This window comes from Euphorbia lathyris, chromosome 4 (genome assembly GCF_963576675.1).
Source record: "Euphorbia lathyris chromosome 4, ddEupLath1.1, whole genome shotgun sequence".
Lineage (NCBI taxonomy): Eukaryota > Viridiplantae > Streptophyta > Magnoliopsida > Malpighiales > Euphorbiaceae > Euphorbia > Euphorbia lathyris.
In genome coordinates, this window is record NC_088913.1 from 54,550,172 (window position 1) to 54,572,482 (window position 22,311).

The following is a 22,311-nucleotide window of genomic DNA, read 5'->3' on the forward strand; positions in this document are numbered from 1 at the left end:
GACAAACTCTAGAATCTAGAGGCTTTAAGTTGAGTCGAAGTAAGACAGAATATTTGGAGTGTAAGTTTAGCGGCCATAGGAGTAGGGAGGCAGGGACAATCACCCTAGATGGGAGAGTTGTTCAGGCCTCGGATTGCTTCCGGTATTTAGGATCTATTATCCAAACGGATGGAGAAGTAGATGGAGATGTTGCTCATAGGATTAAAGCTGGTTGGTCGAAGTGGAAGAGTGCTACGAGTTTCCTTTGTGATCCCGACATGCCTAATAGATTGAAGGGAAAGTTCTACCGGACGGCAATTAGACCAGCATTGTTATATGGTACGGAGTGTTGGGCAGTGAAACACTGCCACATCCATAAGATGTCGGTGGCGGAGATGCGTATGTTGAGATGGATGTGTGGTCATACGAGAAAGGACCGGGTGCGTAATGAAATAATTAGGACAAAAGTAGGGGTCACATCTATTGAGAATAAAATGAGAGAAAACCGACTAAGGTGGTTTGGCCATGTGAGACGTAGAGCGCTAGATGCGCCGGTTAGGAGAACCGAAGAGTGGCAAAGGGATGTAGTGGTGAGGGGCAGGGGAAGACCTAAGCAAACTTGGAGGAGGGTGATCGAGAGTGATATGAGTTTACTGGGAATTGAGGAAAATATGGTAGTGGATAGGACGGAGTGGAGGGAGCGAATTTGTGTCGCTGACACGACTTGATTTTCACGGTTTTATATGATGGTTCATGTTAGCCGACCCTGAATCATTTCGGGACTAAGGCTTTGTTGTTGTTGTTGTTTCCTTAATGGCTACTCATTCTGGATAATTAATGGTTATGCTGGTGGCCAGAGAAAAAAAAGCCCAGTAACAACAATCATACGAAATTGAAGGAGTTAAAAGAAAATGAATTGTTGAAGAGATGGGTGAGTGATGAGAAAGGAAGGAGCTGACTCACTGAGTCATTGTATTGACCCAGATCAATAAACCTATAAATCAATATAGTTTATGGAATTTTTCAGAATTATACCAATAAAGGAGTTATTTCTCATTGAAATTAGAACAAAACATATGTTTTTCTTTTTTTAAGAAAGCCAAAGCCAAAACTAAAATTTAAATTAATTTTTTAATTATTCATTTTTACACTTGTTTTGTTTTAATTGGCTAGACATACCACATCAGACTATGATGTGGTGTGTCTGGCACATAGTATAATTTCTCCTGTTAGAGATGGTGAACACAAATAAGCTTAATGACAAGTCTTAAGGTGACATGTCACTCCTCTTATATAGTATGTTTACAATGATTATTCCCCCTTACACTCTCCTCCACATAGAGGTTCGACGTCCCCGTTGAATGAGTCTTATTGAAATCTATCATGGAATCAATTGAACTACAAGTTTAAGCTGATAGTTAAAGATCCAATTCATATTAATATCTGACACACCCCACATACAAATGCCAACTACAAGCGTGCACAACACATGACCATATTAACACGTCAATTTAATCAACAAATGAGATTGTCAGGAATCAACCATTTATCACCCGGTCAAAGAGGCTCTAATACCATTGTTGTAGAAGATATAATTTATTAGGATAAATAACTTATTAATCATTTATACCTTAATTGTTGTATTTTAATAATAAAGATAAAAATTAAATTTAACATGTTTTAAAGGAATTATAATCATACATTATCAAGATTTCACTCATTTCAGAATTCTTCCCTTAAATTTACACCATTTTAAATTTTGTCTATCCTTAGTAATATATTTGTTTAGTATATATTTTAATTCCAAAATTGAATTTGAACACAAGTTTATTATATTTGTATGGACAAAATTTGGTTAAAATATAATATATCCCATCTACATACATACATAGAGAGATTATGAAAGAAGAAGAAGCTTAGAGATAGCGTCGGAATTGACAGTTCCTTCCTTCCATTCCAGCAATGTCGAATGGTCTTCACTTTCCTTCTTCTCTGTCCACTCAACGCTTTCTTCCACTTCCTCCTCCTCCTCCTCCTCTTTTCTTTACCGTTGCTTCCCGCCAAAAGTACTTCCACCCACCGGATACCACTACTTGTTCAGTTGCTGCAAATTTCAAATCTCCTCTAGCCAAGACCCAGTCTTTGTCTTTTGCTGACAGAGACCCCATGATTCCTCCTTATAACGTCTTAATCACTGGCTCAACCAAGGGTCCGTTTCTCTTTTGCTCACTCTGACTTCCTTATTATTAATGCTGCTTCATTTTATGCCTTTCATTTCCAATATGTTGGGTTGGGCAACAAATAATAGATGGTTTCTAAATGGAGTTAGATATCATGATAAAAGTATTGAAGGCTATTACTGCTTTATGGCCTGCCCTGTTCACTGTTGAAGTTTGGTAAGATTTAATAGGAGTATTTTTGAACGAAGATCAGGTTTTGTTTCTTACAAGGGTTATAGCAAGACTGAAGAAGATAACTTAATTTTTATTGTTATATGTTATTAAGTAGTCTGATTCATTCTTAATCTTATGCTATAACTGCTAAAAAAATGAGGATATGCTCCCTTTTGATGTTTGTTAACTAAGTTTCCAGAATCATCAGTTGTTTACAGCACTAGGAGATGTGCTGTGAACTGGTTGAAAATGTCTTCTGTTTTTATATATTTGTTTGTTGAATTGGTTGGCTGTTGGCTGACAAAAATTAATTTTTTTGTAATTCAGGAATAGGGTATGCACTAGCTAAAGAGTTTCTAAAGGCAGGTGACAATGTTATAATTTGCTCGAGATCATGTAAGTTTCTTGATTATTGTGGATTTATGATTTTGTATAAAAAGCAGCACCTCTCTCTCTCTCTCTTTTTTGTTTTTTTTTTTGAAAAAAAGCAGCATCATTTTTTTTTCAGTATTTCTATATTTTGTTTTGGTAAGTATGAGAATGTCACTTTCCATGTACAATATGAACAGAAAAGATCTGTTCGCAGTGAATGTGGTATGATGCGTAAGAGTATCTGTACAACTTGTTACGCTTTCTATGTGTGTATGTGGGCATCGATGGTTTAATACGTGTGGATAGCTTTATGGTTATTGGTTAGGGAACTCTATATAAAGTGCAATCCTTGGACGCCTGTATTTCGTTTCCATTTAACTTGATACACTCAAGTTTATTGGGTTTAAATTTAAAAAATGTGTGTGCCTAATTAATGTTATTTCAGTTTTCTAGATTCACACTTTTAGCTTAGTTGAGTAGATTGATCAAATCATTATATAGGTTAAATAGGAGGATAGGATATTCAAGTTTCTAGTCTGTGGGAACCGTGGAGAATAAGGCTTCTTCATAATTACTCTCTCATAGCTTTCTTAGTATTTCTAATTAATGTTTTCAATGATTTTGAACATTTTCAAGGTATGGAACTGTGAGGAGCAACAGATATTATTTAGATTTATATATCTAAAAGTAAGAGTCAGTAAGCTATTATTATTAGGTTAGAGGCTTTTCGCTGAGTGTCAATGGGTATGGGTTTGAAATGAAGTGGGAGGGAGTATACGTAAAGCGAGTTGAGTGAAAGGGTAACTGGAATGGGGTTAGCATGCAAATTAAATCGAGAATTTAGGAGAATGTTGATTATGGTGTTGAATTAGAATGAGGCACAAGAGAAATGCTACAAAAGTTATATGTGATTGCAAAGTTAATTGCTGAAGCTGAAATTCTATAACACCATATCCGATGAAGGATAATATATGGCAGAAACTGTGTGGGTGGTGATGAAAATGCACATAGAAAGAACAGTTTGACAAAAATGAGGATTTTAAAGTGCAGATATACTTATAGAGATAGGCTTGGCAAAGAATGAAGTTTATGGGTTGGAAGATGGAATGATACCTTATGTAGCAAAATAAGGGATACTAGAAATAGTTCTATTATCTCTAACACACATCTCACATCACATCACATCAATGCCCATCCCAACTAGTTTGGGGACCAAAATGATAGGATAGGAAGAACTAGATGAAATGAATATAAATAGAGTAGAAGAAGAGAAGAGAATGATCCTTAGGAATGAAGTAATAACTGATGTATATTAGCAATAGAACAGTGACAAGATGATAAGAGTAAGTGATTACAGTAGAGGAATAACCCACTCGCACGGACACAGCCTCAGGCCTCTACCAACACGTAGCAGGCCCCAAATTAGCAAAACACATACCTGACTGATAACTTGCTAGATTCGATTTGATGATCTTCGCCGCGGTTACCTGCAAAACAGAACCGGAGACAGGATCTTCGGGAAAACTCTCCGACGATCAAGTCAGTTTTATGGGAAGGTTGGTAAATTGATACTGGTATTGTGGGGAAAAGATGTGAAAAATGTACCTTCCCATTTGCTTCTATGTCCTTTTTATAAGTGTTCCTAGGTAACTGCCGGGGGCGGTTACTCTTTCCAGGCCACGTCCCTTACGTGGCTACAAACGTGGTCTCGTTTGTTTTGAGTGGGAGGTTTAATGCTCCGTTTAGGATTTCGGAGCGGTTACTCGTTTTACCCGCTTCCTTTATTCGGAGCCCGTTTGATCTTGAACCATGGGCCTAAGTATAGGTTGGGCCCGTGTTTATGATTCGGCCCGGTTTGGTTTCACGGATCATCACATGCCTCCCCCTTAGTTTGGCAAGAGCCCTTTAGGGTCTTTTCATATGTTATAGGGGACTCTTTGTCTTCGTCTGGATATTCAAAATTCGAAAGTGGTTCTTTCGTTCTCCTTCATTTCGTCTCCGGCGTCAACCCTTTAGCGTTCGTTCTTCTCTGTGTTCTCTTTCACATGTAAGTGTTCCTTTCCGCAACTTGTAACTCGTTCGACCCTTTTCTTATTTCTGCTCGTCTTTCTTCGTTAATATGTCGAACCCTGACCTCGATTTCGCACCGTTCGACGAAAATTACGTTCGCAAGGTGTCTCATGAGGTTGATGAGATGGTTGATGAAGTTTCAACCAGCTCTCCTTGGTCTGATTCCCATCCCGCCGATTTTCTCCATCTGGCGAATACAACTGATGAGGGTCTAGGTTTTGACCCTAAGAAGTTGATTCCACCACCTGTCCCAACTCCCCGTTTATTACCAAAAAAGGACAGGTTGGGAAGCCTAGTTTGCCGCGAGACGATTGATGACTTGCGGGAGCAGTATCCTTGGCTCCAAGGTCTGGAAACCATCATTCTCGGGGAGAATAGAGGGCCGGGCGACTACCCAAAGGGGTATTTCATCATTTTTGTCGCCCAGATTATCTGCGGTTTCACGTATCCGCTGGCGGATGAGATTGCTTCCATCCTTGGTGGTTATGGAATCGCACCCGGACAACTGCATCCCAACGGATGGGCCGACTTAACCTTGGATAAATTTTTGGCGGATTGTCTGGAGGTTCCCCTCTCGCTCAAGATTTTCTCTAAGCTTCATCATTTCAAGAGTTCGGGGGAGTACTTTACTTTCATCCGACAGAGCGGTTACTACGGCTTTGATGAGAAGTCGAACAAAATCCGCGAGTGGGATAAGTCCTATTTCTTCATTAAGTTCCATGAAGGGAATCCAAACTTTCTTCGCTGCTGGGGCCGACCCAATGTAAAGAGTTTGAACTTTGGTTACCCCAGCAAGGACGAATCCGATATTATAAAGTTCTTGAAGAGCACTCCTCCTTTTGTATGGACATATGATCAGGCATTCCATATGCTAAGAAGCCGAGTAGCGATTGCCTACCGCGAGGGAGATCGTGTTGTCTATATCCCTTATCGCGTTTTTGTACAAGGTACTATTAACTTATTTCCAAGTTGATGATTTCTTTTAACCCTTTGCAGGGGTGATCCTTTATCTCAACTCGCTGCAGATCGGGAAGCGAAAGCCCTGGCGAGAAGGAAGAAGCGGATGGCGGGAATAACTTCTGTTGCAGGGGCGAGTTCTCCTGTGGGGGCGACTCCTTCTGTTGAGGCGGCTTCCCCCCAATTGCTTCCGTTTCACAGGGCCCCGCTTCTGTTTCTGAAGAGCTTCCCTTAAATAGGAAGCGGAAGAGTAATGTGGATGTGGAGTCTTCTCGCCCTAGGAAGAAGAATACCTCCGTATCCTTGACTGTCGGTGGTACATCTACGTCCACTCCATCCAAAGCCAAGGGCGGTCCCCCATTTCATGAGGTATCATAATTTATTCGCTCTTCTTGCGTTATTTATTTTCTCTTGTCAGTTTTCGCTGTTCTCCTGACCCTTCTCCTTGTGTATCCATAGCCGATTCCTGATATCAGCGGATGGTGGACCAGAACCTTTGGTAAAGCCGTGAGCTTTTCCTGTAGGGACATTGTTTCTTCCATATGCAATGTCCTTGGGCGACTTCCCTCCGCTTCTCGTGTGCGCGAACAGGTGCCGCTTCCGACTGCCATGGAGGGGATTGAGAAGCGAGCTATAGAGGTATATTGCTTTCCACTTATGTTCTATCCTTCAAACGCATGTCTTTATTCGCTCTTTTTATTCGCGTATCGTCTTATATGTAGATTATCAATTTCGCGGAGGGTGCTCTCTGCAGGGATGCTGAACGAGCTAGAGAGTTGGAAAGCCTTGGTACTGAATTGGCGACTCAGAAGTCGCTTTTTGATGATGTCCAAGGCAAAGTAAAGGTCCTTGAAGGTGCTTGTCAGAAGGCTATGAGCGAGAAGGAGGAAGCTCTCAAATCCCTTCAGGCTAAGTCCGATGAGCTTCAGAAAGTCATTGATGATCTGAATTCGTCCAAGGAAGCCTTGGAGATGCAAAAGAGGAGGGCCGAGGAGATCACAGCTGAAGATGGTGCTCGCATCTATTGGTATGGAGAGCGGATTCATGCGGCTTATGAGCATGGACATCCAGATCATGTACTTAATCGCCCCAAGGTTCCAATTCCTGAAAAGGATTTAGCTGAGAAATGGGACAAGTTGGAGGCCGAGGATGCTGATATGGATGAGGTACTTCTCCTGGATTGGCAGAGTTTTCATGATTCTCCAATTAGCTGTGAGATCCCAAATCAGAACATAGAAGGAGGGGCACCACAAGATGTTTCCCACGTTGAACAAGATGTTTCTCGCTCTGATGCGGTTACTGATTTGATTGTTGGGGATTCGCTTGAAGCAGATCATCCCACAGGAGAAGATGAAGGAGCCGCTGAAGGCGAAGGGGGCAATAGAGGCGAAGGAGAAGAAACTGTAGTATAATTTTATTTATATCCGAACTGTTGTATGTAACAAACTGCCAGTATATATATCAACCGAGCGACCTTGCCGCCGCTTTTCATATATGTGCAATTGTTGTTTTATCCTTCGTCGCTTTAATGCCGGTTATTTTCGTATGTGACCCTTGCCCCTTGCCGACTTCATACTTGTAATTTTTCGTAGTTAGTTTTGTTTTCATTAGGGTGGCCAGACCCTTTTCGCAATTTTTTGAGTACTCGTTTATTCGCTTCGCTTAATTTTATGCCTTATAATTTTTCTTTCAAAAATAATCATAAGGTTAATCATAAGGTTTTGCGAATGATGCGTAATCATGCATCCGCCTTTCTTTAATAGGCAACACATTTATGTGTGTTTAAGATTAAACATAAGGTTTTGCGAATGATGCAACAATTGAATATCTTTATTGATAAAGAAAAAAGACTTCTTGTTACATGGGTATACAAACTGTGCGGGATCAAAGCCTCATTAAAACCTTTTATCAGAAAACCCAGTGGGAAAAACTCATAAAAGGAAAAAGAGTACTCGTCATTTCCCTGAACTACTCGGCCTGTTTATATAGGCGTAGATTCTCTAGATTCCAGGTGCGCGGGAGCTTTTTTCCGCTCATTTCTTGTAGTTCAAAAGTCGATGGTCCCAGCTTCTTGGATACCCTGTAAGGCCCGAGCCAGTTGACGCCTAATTTGCCTTTGCCTTCTCTGGATTGTATTTTATCCGCTTTTTTCAAGACCAAGTCGCTCTCGTTGATTATCACCTTTCGCACCCTTCTGTCATGATACTTCTTGATTCTATTGCGGTATACTGCCATTTGCATGTAAGCTTTTTCTCTTCGTTCTTCTACAAAATCCAATGCATCTCTAATGTTGATAGGATTTTGGGTGTCACAATAATAAATTATCCGATCCGTAGGCGACTTGATTTCAACAGGCAGGACTGCTTCAGCTCCATAAACCAGCGAGAAAGGTGTTTCGTCTGTTGCTGCCTTTACAGAAGTTCTGTATGCCCATAGCATATGAGGTATCTCATCCGCCCAACATGTTTTTTTATCGCCTAGCCGCTTCTTGATTCCCTGAATCATGGCCCTGTTGGTAACCTCTGTCATACCATTCGATTGGGGATGATTTATAGAAGAAAAATGATTTCTGATCCCCATGCTTTCGCAATATGCTTTGAATTTTACACAGTTGAACTGGGTGCCATTATCAGTTATAAGCGTTTGTGGGATTCCAAACCGCATGATAATGTTCTCTCGTAAGAACTCGATCATTCGCTCAGGTGTTTGAGCGGTTACTGCCTCCGCTTCTACCCATTTGTTGAAGTGGTCGACTGCGACTATCAAGTACTTCCTTTTCTTTGTCGTTTCTGGGAACGGGCCCACTATATCGATCCCCCATGTTGCGAATGGCCACGCCGTCATTATAGTGACTTGTTCTTAGGGTACCTTTAACCAAATGTTGGTAAAAAAGGTCCACGCTCACCGCACCAATGATAACTTGCTAGATTCGATTTGATGATCTTCGCCGCGGTTACCTGCAAAACAGAACCGGAGACAGGATCTCCGGGAAAACTCTCCGACGATCAAGTCAGTTTTATGGGAAGGTTGGTAAATTGATACTGGTATTGTGGGGAAAAGATGTGAAAAATGTACCTTCCCATTTGCTTCTATGTCCTTTTTATAAGTGTTCCCAGGTAACCGCCGGGCGGTTACTCTTTCCAGGCCACGTCCCTTACGTGGCTACAAACGTGGTCTCGTTTGTTTTGAGTGGGAGGTTTAATGCTCCGTTTAGGATTTCGGAGCGGTTACTCGTTTTACCCGCTTCCTTTATTCGGAGCCCGTTTGATCTTGAACCATGAGCCTAAGTATAGGTTGGGCCCGTGTTTATGATTCGGCCCGGTTTGGTTTCACGGATCATCACTGACCGTACCAACAACCCTCCCACCCTTATTTAGTGACCCTACTAAAGACAAAACACACACACAATACGACCTGTCCTACACTACACCTACACTTCTCAACTTCCTCCTTTCATACACCCTCCAAGGCCTAGAGCCAGGCTCTTCTCTATTGAACTACAGCATCCTTGCTAAGACAGGATATATTGTCCCTTTGATAATTCTGTATGCATTATAATTATGAAGTACTGAAAGTAGTGAGCAACTAAAAAATGCAAGTTGTTACAGATGTAAATAGCTGTATGTTAGGCTTAATCTTAGGAATAATTTATGTAATCTTTCCTAGTGTAGAACCTCTATACCTATATATATACTCGAGCCTTTTTCATCAATAACCCACAACATATTTTCTGCATTCTCCTTGAATTACAAAAGTTAAGGCAATCAAACTAGAGTAGCAAAATGATGTTTTCTAGTCTCCAAGTCCTTCAAAAAAAAAAATTTTATTTCGCTTCTTTGTCTTCTGTACTTCTGAATTCTCTCATAATTTCTCTTTCTATGTGCTTTGCATATAGAATAAATCTACATAATGTAGCAAATGGTTAGTATGGATTGTTGCTTACTGAAGTTTTTGACAGCTGAAAGGGTGGAATCTGCTGTTCAAAGTCTGAAAGAAGAATTTGGAGACCACCATGTGTGGGTACCTCCATGACTTAATGACCTTTTTATTATTTTTTTCCTCTTTCCACACCAGTGGTTATTGTTCCTTTGTTTCCTCTTTGACAGGGTACAAAATGTGATGTAAGGGAAGGAGAGGACGTGAAAAACTTAGTCCAATTTGCTCAAGAAAACCTCAAATACATTGATATATGGGTACTTAAATCAGATGTTTTATCTCTTCGTTCAATATCTATATGTTTTTTTATTGTTATGTTGTACAGCTATTCATCTACTCTTGATATAAGCAATTGCTTATTGGATACATCCTCTTCCATGCACAAATAGTGATAGTATAGAAATTTAATCAAATTCGTAGTGATTCCTTCTTCTCCTCCTCCTCCTTTTAGATAATGATTTATTCTTGTTTTTTACTCATTCTTGGTCAATAGTTTCTCTCTTACCTCATGTTAAGAATGATGCAGATTAATAATGCAGGATCAAATGCATACAGCTATAAGCCTTTGGCAGAAGCATCAGATGCAGATCTTCTGTAAGCATTTATAGGCTTTTCTTTTTCATTGTTTACTTTTTAACCTATGCTCTCTGCATTGACTATTTGTAGTTAATTATTTATTGAACTATATGCAGTGAAGTTGTCACTACAAACATACTTGGTTTAATGATTTGTTGCCGAGAGGTAAAGGGATTTTCTTTATTCCTAAATAGGACTTTCTTGGAAAGTTCTCATGTATAATTACTTTGAAGGCAATTAAAATGATGTTGAACCAACCTCGAGGCGGTCATATATTCAACATTGATGGAGCTGGTTCTGATGGACGACCAACCCCAAGGTATCAGTACTTTTCTTGAGCATTAGTTTATATTGTTCAATGCAATTCTCAGTCCAGGAAATCTTCAGCCTTAACTCTTTAGGTTCGTTCGACCTTGAATGGTGTTTACAATCTTGGACAACATAATAACATCTTTGCATTTATTATAATGATGAAGAGTCAGAGAGTCCTAATGTGATTGGCTGATCCTTCATCTACCTTCTGCTTACTTCCTCTGGGTTAAATATTTATTTGCGCGTTTTATATTTCAATTTAGCATCATTTTGTTCATTGATTATATGTACTTGTTCCCCCTCTTAGATTTGCTGCCTATGGAGCTACCAAACGCAGTGTTGTGCATTTAACCAAATCATTACAGGTACGCTCTCTTCTTGTTTTGTGATGTTGTGATATCATTAAATGGAATTGAAAAAAGAAGGCTTAGTTCAGAACTATTGTTCTTTTTCGGGTTAATGCATCCTCATCTGATTCATGTTTGAGAAAATGCTCAATTACTCTTCTGTTATTTGCCCAGATGCCACCTACATCTAGTTCTGCATACTGCAGTGCACATACCCTTCGGATCACCATATGCTATACACTCATGTGGTCAATAGAATTTCCAATTTCCTTCATTTTTTTGCAAAAGAAAAAATCAGGCGAAATTACAACACTCTGTAGATTATTTTTTCTAGTTCTTTTTTGACATCATAACATTGGTTCTAAACAGCAAGAGCTTTCAGAGTACAAAGCTCGATGAAGGGTTGTATCCAAATACTTTTTTCATGCATGTTATTGATATATAAATATGCATGCTTTGCCATAATAAAAAGTTAAAACTATGGTATATATACTCGAATAATGTTACGCGGAGACTGTTCAGAAATAAAGGAACCAAATCCCAATTACTTTTACTGGCAGTATGCTGGACAATAAAATACATCATGTCTATTGCAGTTAGTAAATTAATGCCTGCATGTACTAAAATTGCATTTCTGGGGGACTATAGTCTATATATATATATATATATATCTATCGTGGAACCAATTGAACTAAAAGATTAAGCTGATAGTTAAGACTCAATTCATATTAATATTTGACACACACCTACACACGAATGCCAACTGTGCTTGAAGCGTGTACAACACATGACACCTTAACATGTTTTGAAATTAAATCAACAAATGAGGTTGTCAGGAATCAAACCCTTGAGACTCTGATACCATGTAATGGAATGGAACTAATTGAACTAAAAGATTAAGCTGATAGATAAGGCCCAATTCATATTAATATCCGACAACATATGTGTATATATATATACATATTGAGGAGGTTGGTTGTCAATGCTAAATTGGTGAGTGTAAGAGAGAGGTATCTGCAAGAGGTAATAGTGATTTAGATTTTGACCCTTTTTTATTCCTGAACAGGCAGAGTTGCAGATGCAAGATGTTCAAAATGTGGTGGCCCATAATTTATCGGTATGCATTGCTGGCCTACTTCAATTAATTATTGATTTTTACTATATAGAGTACATGTCTAACCTACAAAAATAGTAAAGAAATAAATAGAGAAAAAAGTAAAAATGTAGGATCATATTTTAAAGATCTTTCTGTAAGTCCAAGATTGTTTTTGTAGATCTCTTTTCCTCCTAATATATTCTCTGATGTCCATAATTCCATGCTACATACTGTCATCCGAATATTTGGCTCAGTTATAAACATCAGTTAAGAACTGTTATGTTGTATTACACTGCTAATAGTTATTTAATCTTTCTACTTAATCCATCAAGGATGTACATCTAATTTTGTCTTATTGTATTTCATTGGAGATAGGTCAAATTTACATGCTAAATGATATCCATACAGAAGAAGTGTCCTGCCGGCTTGTTTCTTGTTCTCTAATGTTCAACAGTTTTTTTATTGACCGTTTCAAATGTTTTCACAAATAACTTGTGTTTCTCTACAGTAACTTGGAGCTGAAAAATTCTATTATTTTCATAGTCTTGTCAAACTCAGAAATGATGTTTAAAAAGCCTAAATCATCCCTTGAGTTACATGCAATAGTCAGTATTTGCTTTTAGGTTTAATTGCTGTGTATCCATTTGTCAATCTCAGGAAAATTACCAAGATGGGTGTTTTTTGGTTTTTGGGTCAAAAGAACAGAATTAAGTAAGAATAAGAAAACTGACGAGTTGACAACTATGTATAGAGACCATTCGTATCACATGCAGGTTACCTTTGAATTTTCCCTGTACCATTCCAATTATGAGATTTTTGTTGGGTTTAATTTAAATAGATGCTTACAAGAACCTTCAAGTTGATTTGGAAAATTTGTTGCTTGTTTCTTCATAATTCTTGTTTGGTTCACCAATACTGGGAGTATATAGTGTACTTAAGGGCTTGTATGGTATTCTTTTTCTTAATTTCCTCTTTTTCTTAACTCTTGTTTATTGTCAAAGATAATAATAAAAACCATTCTTAGGCGTTGACTATCAACTTAAGCTTTTGGTTCAATTGGTTCCATGGTAGGTTTGACCTTTCCTTAGACAATCAAGAATGACTGCATTAACAGTGAACAAAGTTCAACCATTGAAGGAAATCATAGACTGAAAAGAATATTAATTCAATACTGATTACTATATTTATCTTTCTGGTCTAGTTGCAATAGGTGGTCAAGAGATGGAAATTCTAGCCAACAACAACCAAGGAATTGATTATTTAAAGGGTGGTCTTTTGGTTTACATGCTTTTCCTGCATGGTTGTGGACGTTTGGAATCATCGTATCATGATAGTAAAATACATTTGCTGTGAAATTTTATGCAAAACTCAATATTACCATATGAAGTTGCAAATAACTTGAGTAGGGGAAAACAGGGAAGAATTTGAAAGATGCCAGTTTAGAATTGGAAATTAAAGCAAAAGCAAAAGCATTCAATGTTCATATGATATGTTTTCTCATTAATCTAAATAACTTTTCTTTTTCACTTCTTTTTTACTCATGTGCTATTCTTCTTTCTTTCTCTCTCTTCCTTGGTCTGCAGCCAGGAATGGTCACAACTGATCTTCTCATGTCCGGAGCTACTACAAAGCAGGTTAACTATCATAAAGATCAACTACTAGTTGAAATCTTTATTATGCAAGTTTGTGGTTGAAAACTTGTATATATATTTATTGCAGGCCAAATTTTTCATTAATGTTTTGGCAGAACCAGCTGAAGTGGTAAGACTTTATTCATTCGCATTCAGTTTTGTGTTGAAAGACATGCATTTTTTGTACGTGTAAAATGCAATATGAGGATAGTTGCAATTAGACTTGACTGAATATTTTATCTTTATCTTTTTCCTTTTCTTGGCACAGGTTGCAGAATACCTTGTTCCGAATATCAGATCCATCCCTGCTAATGGATCAAGGAGACCAACTTATATTCGTTTTCTCACGGGGATAAAAGCCTACTCACAGATATTTTCAGTTGAGTGAAATTTGATTGGCTTGAGAATTCATTTATAGGATTTGTGTTAACCATTTTGTTTTGGGCATGTTTGTCTCCTCTTTTTGCAGAGACTAGCTTTTGGTGCGAGAAGAAATAGGTACGTGTTTGAAGACTGAAAAACTATGGTGGAATATGTTTGATTTGAACTAGTTTTGCTCCAAATATGGTTCACATGTACTTTTTTCACAAACCAAAATCAATAACAACTTCACTAAATCTCCAAAACCAATCATGAGGAGATTGTATCAACTCATATAAAAGCCCTTTTTTATTTATTTAGTTCGTGTACTATTATTCTCTTTGAGGCATACACCTCAGTGGTTAGTTCATGTAAATCAGCATGTATGAAGGCATCCTGACATCAAGTTTATGAAAAAGACCATTAAGTAAGCAATGAAACAAACAATAAGCAAGTCCAGCAATACAAGAAAGCCCCTAAATAATCCACCTATAGTTTGAGCAAGGTTGTGAGAACCAGACAAGACTGGCGGAGTCAACACTCTTCAACTAGACTCTACAAAGTAGGCCGGTCATTAACGAGATTGTCAGGATTCAAATCTCGATCATATGGTCTAAGAGGACCTGAAACTATGTTATGGAAATTTAACTAAAAGTTCAAGCTGATAGTTAAGGTTCAGTAATAGATCTTATATTAATCTCTGACAAAGTTTAATGGAAATTAAGTTTGAATGGAAAATTTTGATTTTTTTTATGGAAATCTGAAATCAAGAGTTAGTTAATATTAATTATATAAATAGGAATTGAATTTGAATGGAAAATTTTGGCAGTAGACTATATGTATTCTTTACTTTCTATGCTTTCTAATTTTGTTGGTTTTTATTTCTTAATTTCTATTTGCAATCTTCCTAATATTCTAGGGTCATTTTAGTTTTTATACTATGAATTTATTACTATGTTGACATTTTAATTTATTTTTTAGTATTAAAGAATATTATTATAATTATTAGTATAATTTTTACTGATATTATTAATATTTTATTATGTTATAAGGTTAAATGAAACTAACAAAAATATTAATTTTATAATATCTTTTAATCATGATTAAATATTAAACTTTTAACCTTTTTATCTATACAAGTTTGTAGGAAGAATCATTCAGATATTTTTTTTTTGCCGATATTTACTCTTTTTGTTATCAACAAGCAACAAAAGTGAATAATAAATAATAAATAAAATTCAGCAAGGTAAAACAGTAAATAATAAAAAAAATGAATTCCATGTTCTTTTCTTATTTTTGTATAAAAAAAATTAAAAATAAAGTTACAAGATAAGAAAAAAAATATAAAGAAGAATAACAAACCGGTTCGGTGACTGCCATGAGCACATATGTTGTAACTGATTGATCTTTCAACTGTGCAAAGACATTTTGACACTAGATATGTAGGAAGATGGTTGATTTAAAGGAAGAGAGAGTAGTTCTTGCATACGATTAAATTGTACACCAGATTAGTCATTGTTAAATTTAGACTTATTAAATTTAAATTTTAGGATGATTTTAATTTCGATTATAGATATCGATCAAATTTGGTCAGTCATTGTTGAATTTAGGTTGATTAAATTTAAATCTTCGAATGATTTTAATAAGTCTATATTTAAGCGTGACTGACCAACTGATCAGGTGAAATTTAAACCTCATAATGATTTTAATCTCCATTACATAATTCTAATAAACATTTTAACAATGACTGATAAAATTTATTTGGTTAAAATTAAAAACTACTGAAGTATAATGTCGATTGGTGTTTAGTAGGAGGTGTCTCAATAGAAAATCAGTGTTTTTTATTTTTATTTTTAATTTTTTTAAAAAAAATCAGTATTTTTAATATATTTTAAAGATGAAATTTATAAATTAAAAGTTTATGATATATTTTTTAGGGTTTATGATTTATGAATTAGAGTATAATTTTTTTTAATTAGGGTGTAAAATCATACTTTATTTATTTATGATATATAAAATAGTGACATATTAAGAATTAAGTCTGATAATATGATTTAATTGTAAATTTATAATTATGATATTTATGTAAAAAGTCCTATAAAAATCACTTGAACACACCACCATTTTTTAAATGTCAAAGATTCGAATTATTTAAAAAACTAAAAAAATTGAAACAAAAATTTCTAAAACATTATTCTTTCAACGTTCCAAAAATACTAACCACTATAAACACGAATAAGCCAAACAATCTCAAATTCTTTCTGTATTAAAATTCAATCGATGTACAAACTTTAGATTAAATAAATGTGTAACAAAAGCATTTTCAATTTCAATACTTTTATAAAAAGAATTAGTGTTTCGTTTGAAATACAAAAATTCCAGTTCAAGAAGCTCATAAACTCGAAAATTTTAAGCTTAATATTTCTAATAAATATCGTTAAAGAAAAATGAGTTTTTTTTTATTCAAATCGTATTATCCGATCAAAATGATAGAGAAAGGTTAAGAAGTATTTAGAATATGAAATTGTACATTATTTTTTTTTTTATCTTTTGTTAAAATTACGCAGTTTGATAGACAGTTAAATTTAAAATTAGTATGTTTTGTATTTAAAATGAATTTTGTACATAAAGAATATCAGTTACATCTGAATAAGGCTCTGTTTTTTATCGCTGAAAAAAACTGAACTGAATGCTACTGAACTGAACTGAATTGAACTGAATGCTACTGAATACTGAATTGAACTGAATTTAACTGAATGCTACTGAACTTAACTGAATGCTACCGAACTTAACAATAATGATGATATTAGACTTTAAAATAATTTTAATGATAATATTGGACATTAATAAACTTATAATAATAATAATGGTTCTAATAAGTTTAATAATATCAGTAATAAATAAATATATTATTAAAGATAAAACTAAATTGAATATCAAATAAAAGCTCGGGTTGATAAAATCTTGGCTCGATAAAAGCCTATGAAATTAAATAAAAATGAGTCTAATTTAAATTAAAAATACAAATTACATACAAATACAAATTTACATATAATTTAAAGCCTATGAAATTAAATACAAATCTTCATATGAATACAAACTCTTAACTTTTTATTCTAATTAAGGGTTAAAGTGCAAAAATAACGTTTTGGGTCAGGAGTAATTTTACCTCTAACGTCTAAAATGGTGCAATTTTATCCCTAACATTGATAAATTCGATAAATTTGAGAAATAATTCATAATATGGATGCAATTCCTAATTTTTAAATATGGATGCATACTTTAGTTTTAATTTTTTTATTAAACGATATATACTTTAATAAACTATTATTTCTTAACTTTTATCTAATTTATAGATAATGATAAATTATAAATAATAATAATAATAATAAATAATGATAAATTATAGATAAATAATAATAATTATTATAATAAATTATATATAAATAATTATAATATAATAAATAATGATAAATTACTGAATACTGAAACTGAATTCTGAAATTGGATGCTGAAAATAAATATTAAAACTGAATGCTGAACTGAACTAAACTGAACTGATTGCTACTCAACTGAATTGAACTGAACTGATTGTTATTGAAATTAAGTGATAAAAAACGGGGCCTAACTATATTATTTGTAATTTATCCCAACCAAAAATCAAAGCGTTCCATAAAAAAATTGAAATATCGGTCCGTGATGGTTTTTTGGTAACAGAGTTGAGAAGATAGTAACAATAATACTGTATGCTGACATTTCCAAGTTGTCCTGTCCACTCGTGACTACACATTCTTTTGTCCTTTTCTCATTCCTTTCTCTCAAAACTCCATTTATTCTAAAATATATACGTTTTGTACATTAAGGAAATATATACGTTTTGTTTCAAGAAATTATTCTGAAAAAATAATTTTTTTCCTTTTAATCTAAAAATAGAATACAAATCTATACTATTTAGAGGCTTTTTTTTGAATGAGTTCGCATCCTAAGAGAAAAAAAAATGAGTTAATTAATTTTAATTATCTCTATAACATAAGTATTATATTAAGGAAAAGGCTTAATACACCGTTACATCGGCGATGGAGTTTTCTTCTGCTAGGTTTTCTAGCCAACCCTCGCTGCCGCCGTCTGTGTAGATCGGGTCTCTTACCGATGTCTAGTTCGTGTTTTTCTTTTTTTTTTTTTGCTCCTGTTGAGAGCGTTTACTCCTCTTGAGAGTTTTTTTCGGCTTTTATAAAATATCCTTCTACCGTCTGGTTTTAGGTCGATCGTCATCTGGTCGAGATCCGCCGCCGTCTGGTTCAAGATCGATCGCCGTCGCCGTCTGGCTTTAGTGTCCGATCGGTTTTTTTTGGCCGTTTTTATTGCCGCTGTTCGCCGCCGTCAGTCCTTCGCCGCCTTGTTTCTGGTATCTGTTTACAACAGGAAAAAACCCTCTTGAAAACTCTCTTTCTTCATCAAATAAAGTTTCCAACTTTACTTTCCTATTTCTCTGCAAACTTGCGTTGGTTTAGCTGTTGGGTATTGCCTTTTTGACCTCCTTGATGCTAATGTTGTAATTGTTACCTTCTCCATAACCAAAAAACAACTTCACCTCTGATCTTTTCTGGTTTGTGGGTTGTTTTATATGGAAAGACTTGATTTTTATGGGTTGAGTTTGTGTAATTTTAAAAGAATGAGATTTTGAAAAGCTTTGAGGTGATTGGGTACGAGTTTATAACCCCATTGGTGAAGTCTGAACAGAGAATAATAATATTAAATTATTTTGAGTTTTTTTGTCATCTGCAAGTATTAAATTGGAATTAATGGGTTGTGGGACAGATTGGAAATTAAATAAAGATTAGACAAAAGAACACAATTAATTGGTAATCTGAAAGTGGTAAAAAGGAGAAGAGGATATAAATGCAGTAGATATGGAAGTGATGCAGAAGGTGAGATTCATGAAGATTTTGTGAGATGTGGAGCCTAAAAAGGAGAACCCCCACATCGTCGACAACGGATTTGGAACTGCCGGGGACTGGGAAGTGCCAAGGCAGTTTCGGTTTTCTGTGAGCTGGTTCAAGCTCACAAACCTGACGTCATTTTTTTGTTTGAAACGCTTGTGTGCAAGTCCAGGATTGATTTTTTGATGAATAAAAAAAAATTTGAATGTTGCTACAATGTGGATAGTGTTGGCCGAAGTGGAGGGATTTGTGTGTTCTGGAAAGATACTAACTGTTGTTCGCTACTGTCTTTTTCGAACCATCATATAATATGGAAGTTGTGGACCCATCGAATGGGAATTGGCGGGTTACTAGTTTCTATGGTTGTCCGGAACGGAACAGAAGGAGAGAATCTTGGGAGCTGTTGCGGTCTTTAGCCTCTCAATCCCAATTACCTTGGGCTATTCTTGGAGATTTTAATGATTTACTGGCGCTGGAAGATAAACAGGAGTTACATGACCATCCTGAGTGGTGTTATATGGGCTTTAGAGAGACAATTAGGGAGTGTGGCTTGATTGCTCTTCCCCTTATGGGTTATCAGTTCACATGGATTCGTCATAGAGGAAAGCCAAACGAAGTTCAGGAGAAACTTGACAGAGTTTTTGTTAACCTGTCATGGCAAGAAAAATTTCCAAATGGATCCTCTTTAAACAACAGCCCCGTTATCTGACCATAATCCTATTGTCCTTCAAACTGAGCTTCTACAGGGGTTTCGACCGAGTCGTCGCTTCATGTTTGAGAACAAATGGCTCCGTGAGAATGATTTGGATCCTACTGTCAAAGCGGGTTGGGAAGAAATGAGACATGTGGGGATCCTTGATAGACTGTCAAATGTGGCAGGCCATCTTGATCGTTGGGGTCGTGCGCTGTTACGAACGGAACAATCTGATTCGCGCGCTGGTTTGGCTCGGATGGAGCAGCTCCGTGAATTCTCTACGGAGCAGGCCGCGAGGGATTATGAAGTGGCTAGACAGCAGGTGATTGACAGTCTTTTGAAAGTGGAGGATCATTGGAGACAACGGGCAAAGGTGGAATGGTTGTCTGACGGTGATTCTAATACTAAGCTTTTCCACGCTGTCGCCAATGGTAGAAAGAAGAGAAATAAAATCAACAGACTGCAAAATGGGAGCGAAAGCTGGACATCTGACCCTGACGAACTTTGTCAGATTGCGTAGGACTATTTCTCTAACCTGTTCGACGGCGGATCGGGGGATTTTACTCCTGTCACTGACCTGGTTACAACCAAAGTATCTAGGGAGGATAATGAACAACTGCTAAGGGATTTCACGATCGAGGAATTCAAATCTGCCCTGTTTGAGATGCACCCTGACAAAGCCCCTGGGCCTGACGGGTTTAATCCGGGTTTTTTTCAAAGATTTTGGACACTACTTTGAGCTGATATCTTTCAGGCAAGTTGCACCTGGCTTCATTCTAGTATGTTTCCTCCCGGCTTAAATGATACTATTATTGCGTTGATCCCAAAATGTGAACAACCTTGCTCTATGAAGGACCTTCAGCCTATTGCCCTGTGTAATGTAATTTATAAAATAATCTCAAAAGTGCTTGTTAATCGCCTCAAGAGGATTCTTCCTAGGCTTATCTCTGAAAACCAATCTGCTTTTATCAAAGGAAGATCAATTCATGATAATATTCTTATTGCTTTTGAGGTTATTCATAGTATGAAAAGGAATATGCATAGGAAAAATGGGGACGTTGCCCTTAAGATTGATATTAGTAAGGCCTATGATAGAGTGAATTGGGATTACCTTACTGCCATGCTCCTTAAATTGGGTTTTGACCCTGGGTGGATTAAATACATCATGCTTTGTGTCAGTACAGTGAAATACTCAGTAAAAGTTAATGATAGATTGGTGGGCCCTATTTCTCCAAAACGGGGGCTTAGACAAGGCGAACCGTTATCTCCATATCTCTTTCTGTTGTGTGTGGAAGGTTTATCAGCTCTGATTTCACACTCGGAGAGGTTTGGAAAATTGCATGGGGTTCGTGTGTGTAGAAGGGCCCCCCAATCTCTCACTTATTATTTGCTGATGACACATTCATGTTCTTTCGGGCAAATCTCGAGGAAAGTAGGGAGATGAAGAGTATCTTATCCGTGTATGAAGTGGCTTCGGGCTAGGCAGTCAATTTTGCTAAATCCGGCATTATGTACAGTAGTAATATGGATCCTCTTATTGTTGAGGGAGTCTCCAGCATTCTGGGTGTTAGTCAACCCCTTGATACTAGCCGTTACCTGGGCTTACCATCGTTGGTTGGAAAGAAAAAGAGGGCCATATTTGCTCAGCTGAAGGACAGACTGTGGAAAAAGATACAGAGCTGGTCAAATAAGCCTCTATCTAAGGCGGGTCGAGCAACATTGATACGTGCTGTGGGACAGGCCATACCCATTTACTATATGAGTGTCTTTTTGCTTCCTATCTCCACGACTGAGGAGCTCCAACAGATGTTAAACTCCTTCTGGTGGGGAAACAAGAAGGATGGATCTCGTGGAATTAACTGGATGGTTTGGGATAAGCTGTGCACTACAAAGGATGAGGGAGGATTGGGATTCAGGGATTTCACTGTTTTTAATTTAGCTTTATTGGGAAAACAAGGGTGGCGACTTCAGTCATCTCCAGATTCTCTTGTCAGTCAAGTTTTCAAAGCCAAATATTACCCAAATGGGGGTTTATCGAAGCCCGGTTAGGACATTGTCCTAGCTTCATTTGGTGGAGTATCTGGAGCTCTCAATTATTGCTTAATAAAGGAAGTAGATGGAAGATAGGAAATGGCCAATCGATCAATGTGTGGAGTGATAAGTGGTTGAGAAATGATTACAACCAGAAGATCACCTCCCCTAGGGTGGATGGTGTGGAAGATTTAAGGGTTAGTGACTTATTCATTCCGAATTCACATGACTGGGATATCGAGTTGCTTGAGGAACTCTTTACTGAGCCAGACATTGCGGATATCTGTCGTACTGCTGTCAGAGTGGAGGGGCGTCAGGATGAATTAATTTGGGGTGGCTCAAAGTCTGGTCTATATACAGTTAAAAGTGCATATCGCACCGCAATGAGAGAGGATGAGGTTGCTCAGGGTTTTCAAATCGAAGGGGATTAGCGTATGATATGGTCTGCTTCTGTACCGTATAAGGTGCGCTACTTTTGTTGGAAGCTGGTTTGGGATTGTATTCCAACTAGGGTCAAATTAAGGAGACGCGGGATTGACATACCTGACGAGTGTGTGATGTGTGGCCTGGACATTGAAGATGCTTGGCACCTCTTCTGGTTGTGCCCAAAAGAACAA

At 36.8% G+C, this 22,311-nt stretch overlaps 2 protein-coding genes across 3 annotated transcripts; both read left to right on the forward strand.

The window, feature by feature from the left end:
- Positions 1-1,864: 1,864 nt before the first annotated feature.
- On the forward strand, positions 1,865-14,374 carry LOC136226953 (chlorophyll(ide) b reductase NOL, chloroplastic). 2 transcript variants are annotated; one of them, XM_066015662.1, is made up of 13 exons: positions 1,865-2,188; positions 2,700-2,768; positions 9,730-9,791; positions 9,878-9,964; positions 10,234-10,301; positions 10,400-10,448; positions 10,517-10,602; positions 10,903-10,960; positions 12,009-12,059; positions 13,622-13,672; positions 13,758-13,799; positions 13,938-14,048; positions 14,139-14,374. In XM_066015662.1, exons 1-13 carry the CDS (start codon positions 1,942-1,944, stop codon positions 14,184-14,186), a joined length of 1,029 nt encoding a protein of 342 aa, XP_065871734.1. In that variant the 5' UTR covers positions 1,865-1,941; the 3' UTR covers positions 14,187-14,374. The 2 variants fall into 2 exon arrangements, with proteins under 2 accessions (XP_065871734.1, XP_065871736.1); XM_066015664.1 differs by having other exon boundaries at positions 9,730-9,785.
- Positions 4,864-7,995, forward strand: LOC136226125 (uncharacterized). Its single transcript, XM_066014455.1, has 4 exons — positions 4,864-5,161; positions 5,941-6,140; positions 6,231-6,410; positions 6,494-7,995. The coding sequence occupies exons 1-4, from the start codon at positions 4,864-4,866 to the stop codon at positions 7,181-7,183; spliced, it is 1,368 nt and encodes a 455-aa protein (XP_065870527.1). The 3' UTR covers positions 7,184-7,995.
- Positions 14,375-22,311: the final 7,937 nt, after the last annotated feature.

What these genes read in the sequence shown, in the direction of transcription:
- LOC136226953 (XM_066015662.1), top strand. Translation starts at nt 1,942, where the DNA reads ATGTCGAATGGTCTTCACTTTCCTTCTTCTCTGTCCACTCAACGCTTT. An exon ending in TGGTGGCCCATAATTTATCG is followed by an intron (nt 12,060 to 13,621) that starts GTATGCATTGCT and finishes CTTGGTCTGCAG; the next exon opens with CCAGGAATGGTCACAACTGA. An exon ending in TGGCAGAACCAGCTGAAGTG is followed by an intron (nt 13,800 to 13,937) that starts GTAAGACTTTAT and finishes TTCTTGGCACAG; the next exon opens with GTTGCAGAATACCTTGTTCC.
- LOC136226125 (XM_066014455.1), top strand. Translation starts at nt 4,864, where the DNA reads ATGTCGAACCCTGACCTCGATTTCGCACCGTTCGACGAAAATTACGTT. An exon ending in GCAGTATCCTTGGCTCCAAG is followed by an intron (nt 5,162 to 5,940) that starts GTCTGGAAACCA and finishes CCTTCTGTTGAG; the next exon opens with GCGGCTTCCCCCCAATTGCT. An exon ending in TTGAGAAGCGAGCTATAGAG is followed by an intron (nt 6,411 to 6,493) that starts GTATATTGCTTT and finishes TCTTATATGTAG; the next exon opens with ATTATCAATTTCGCGGAGGG.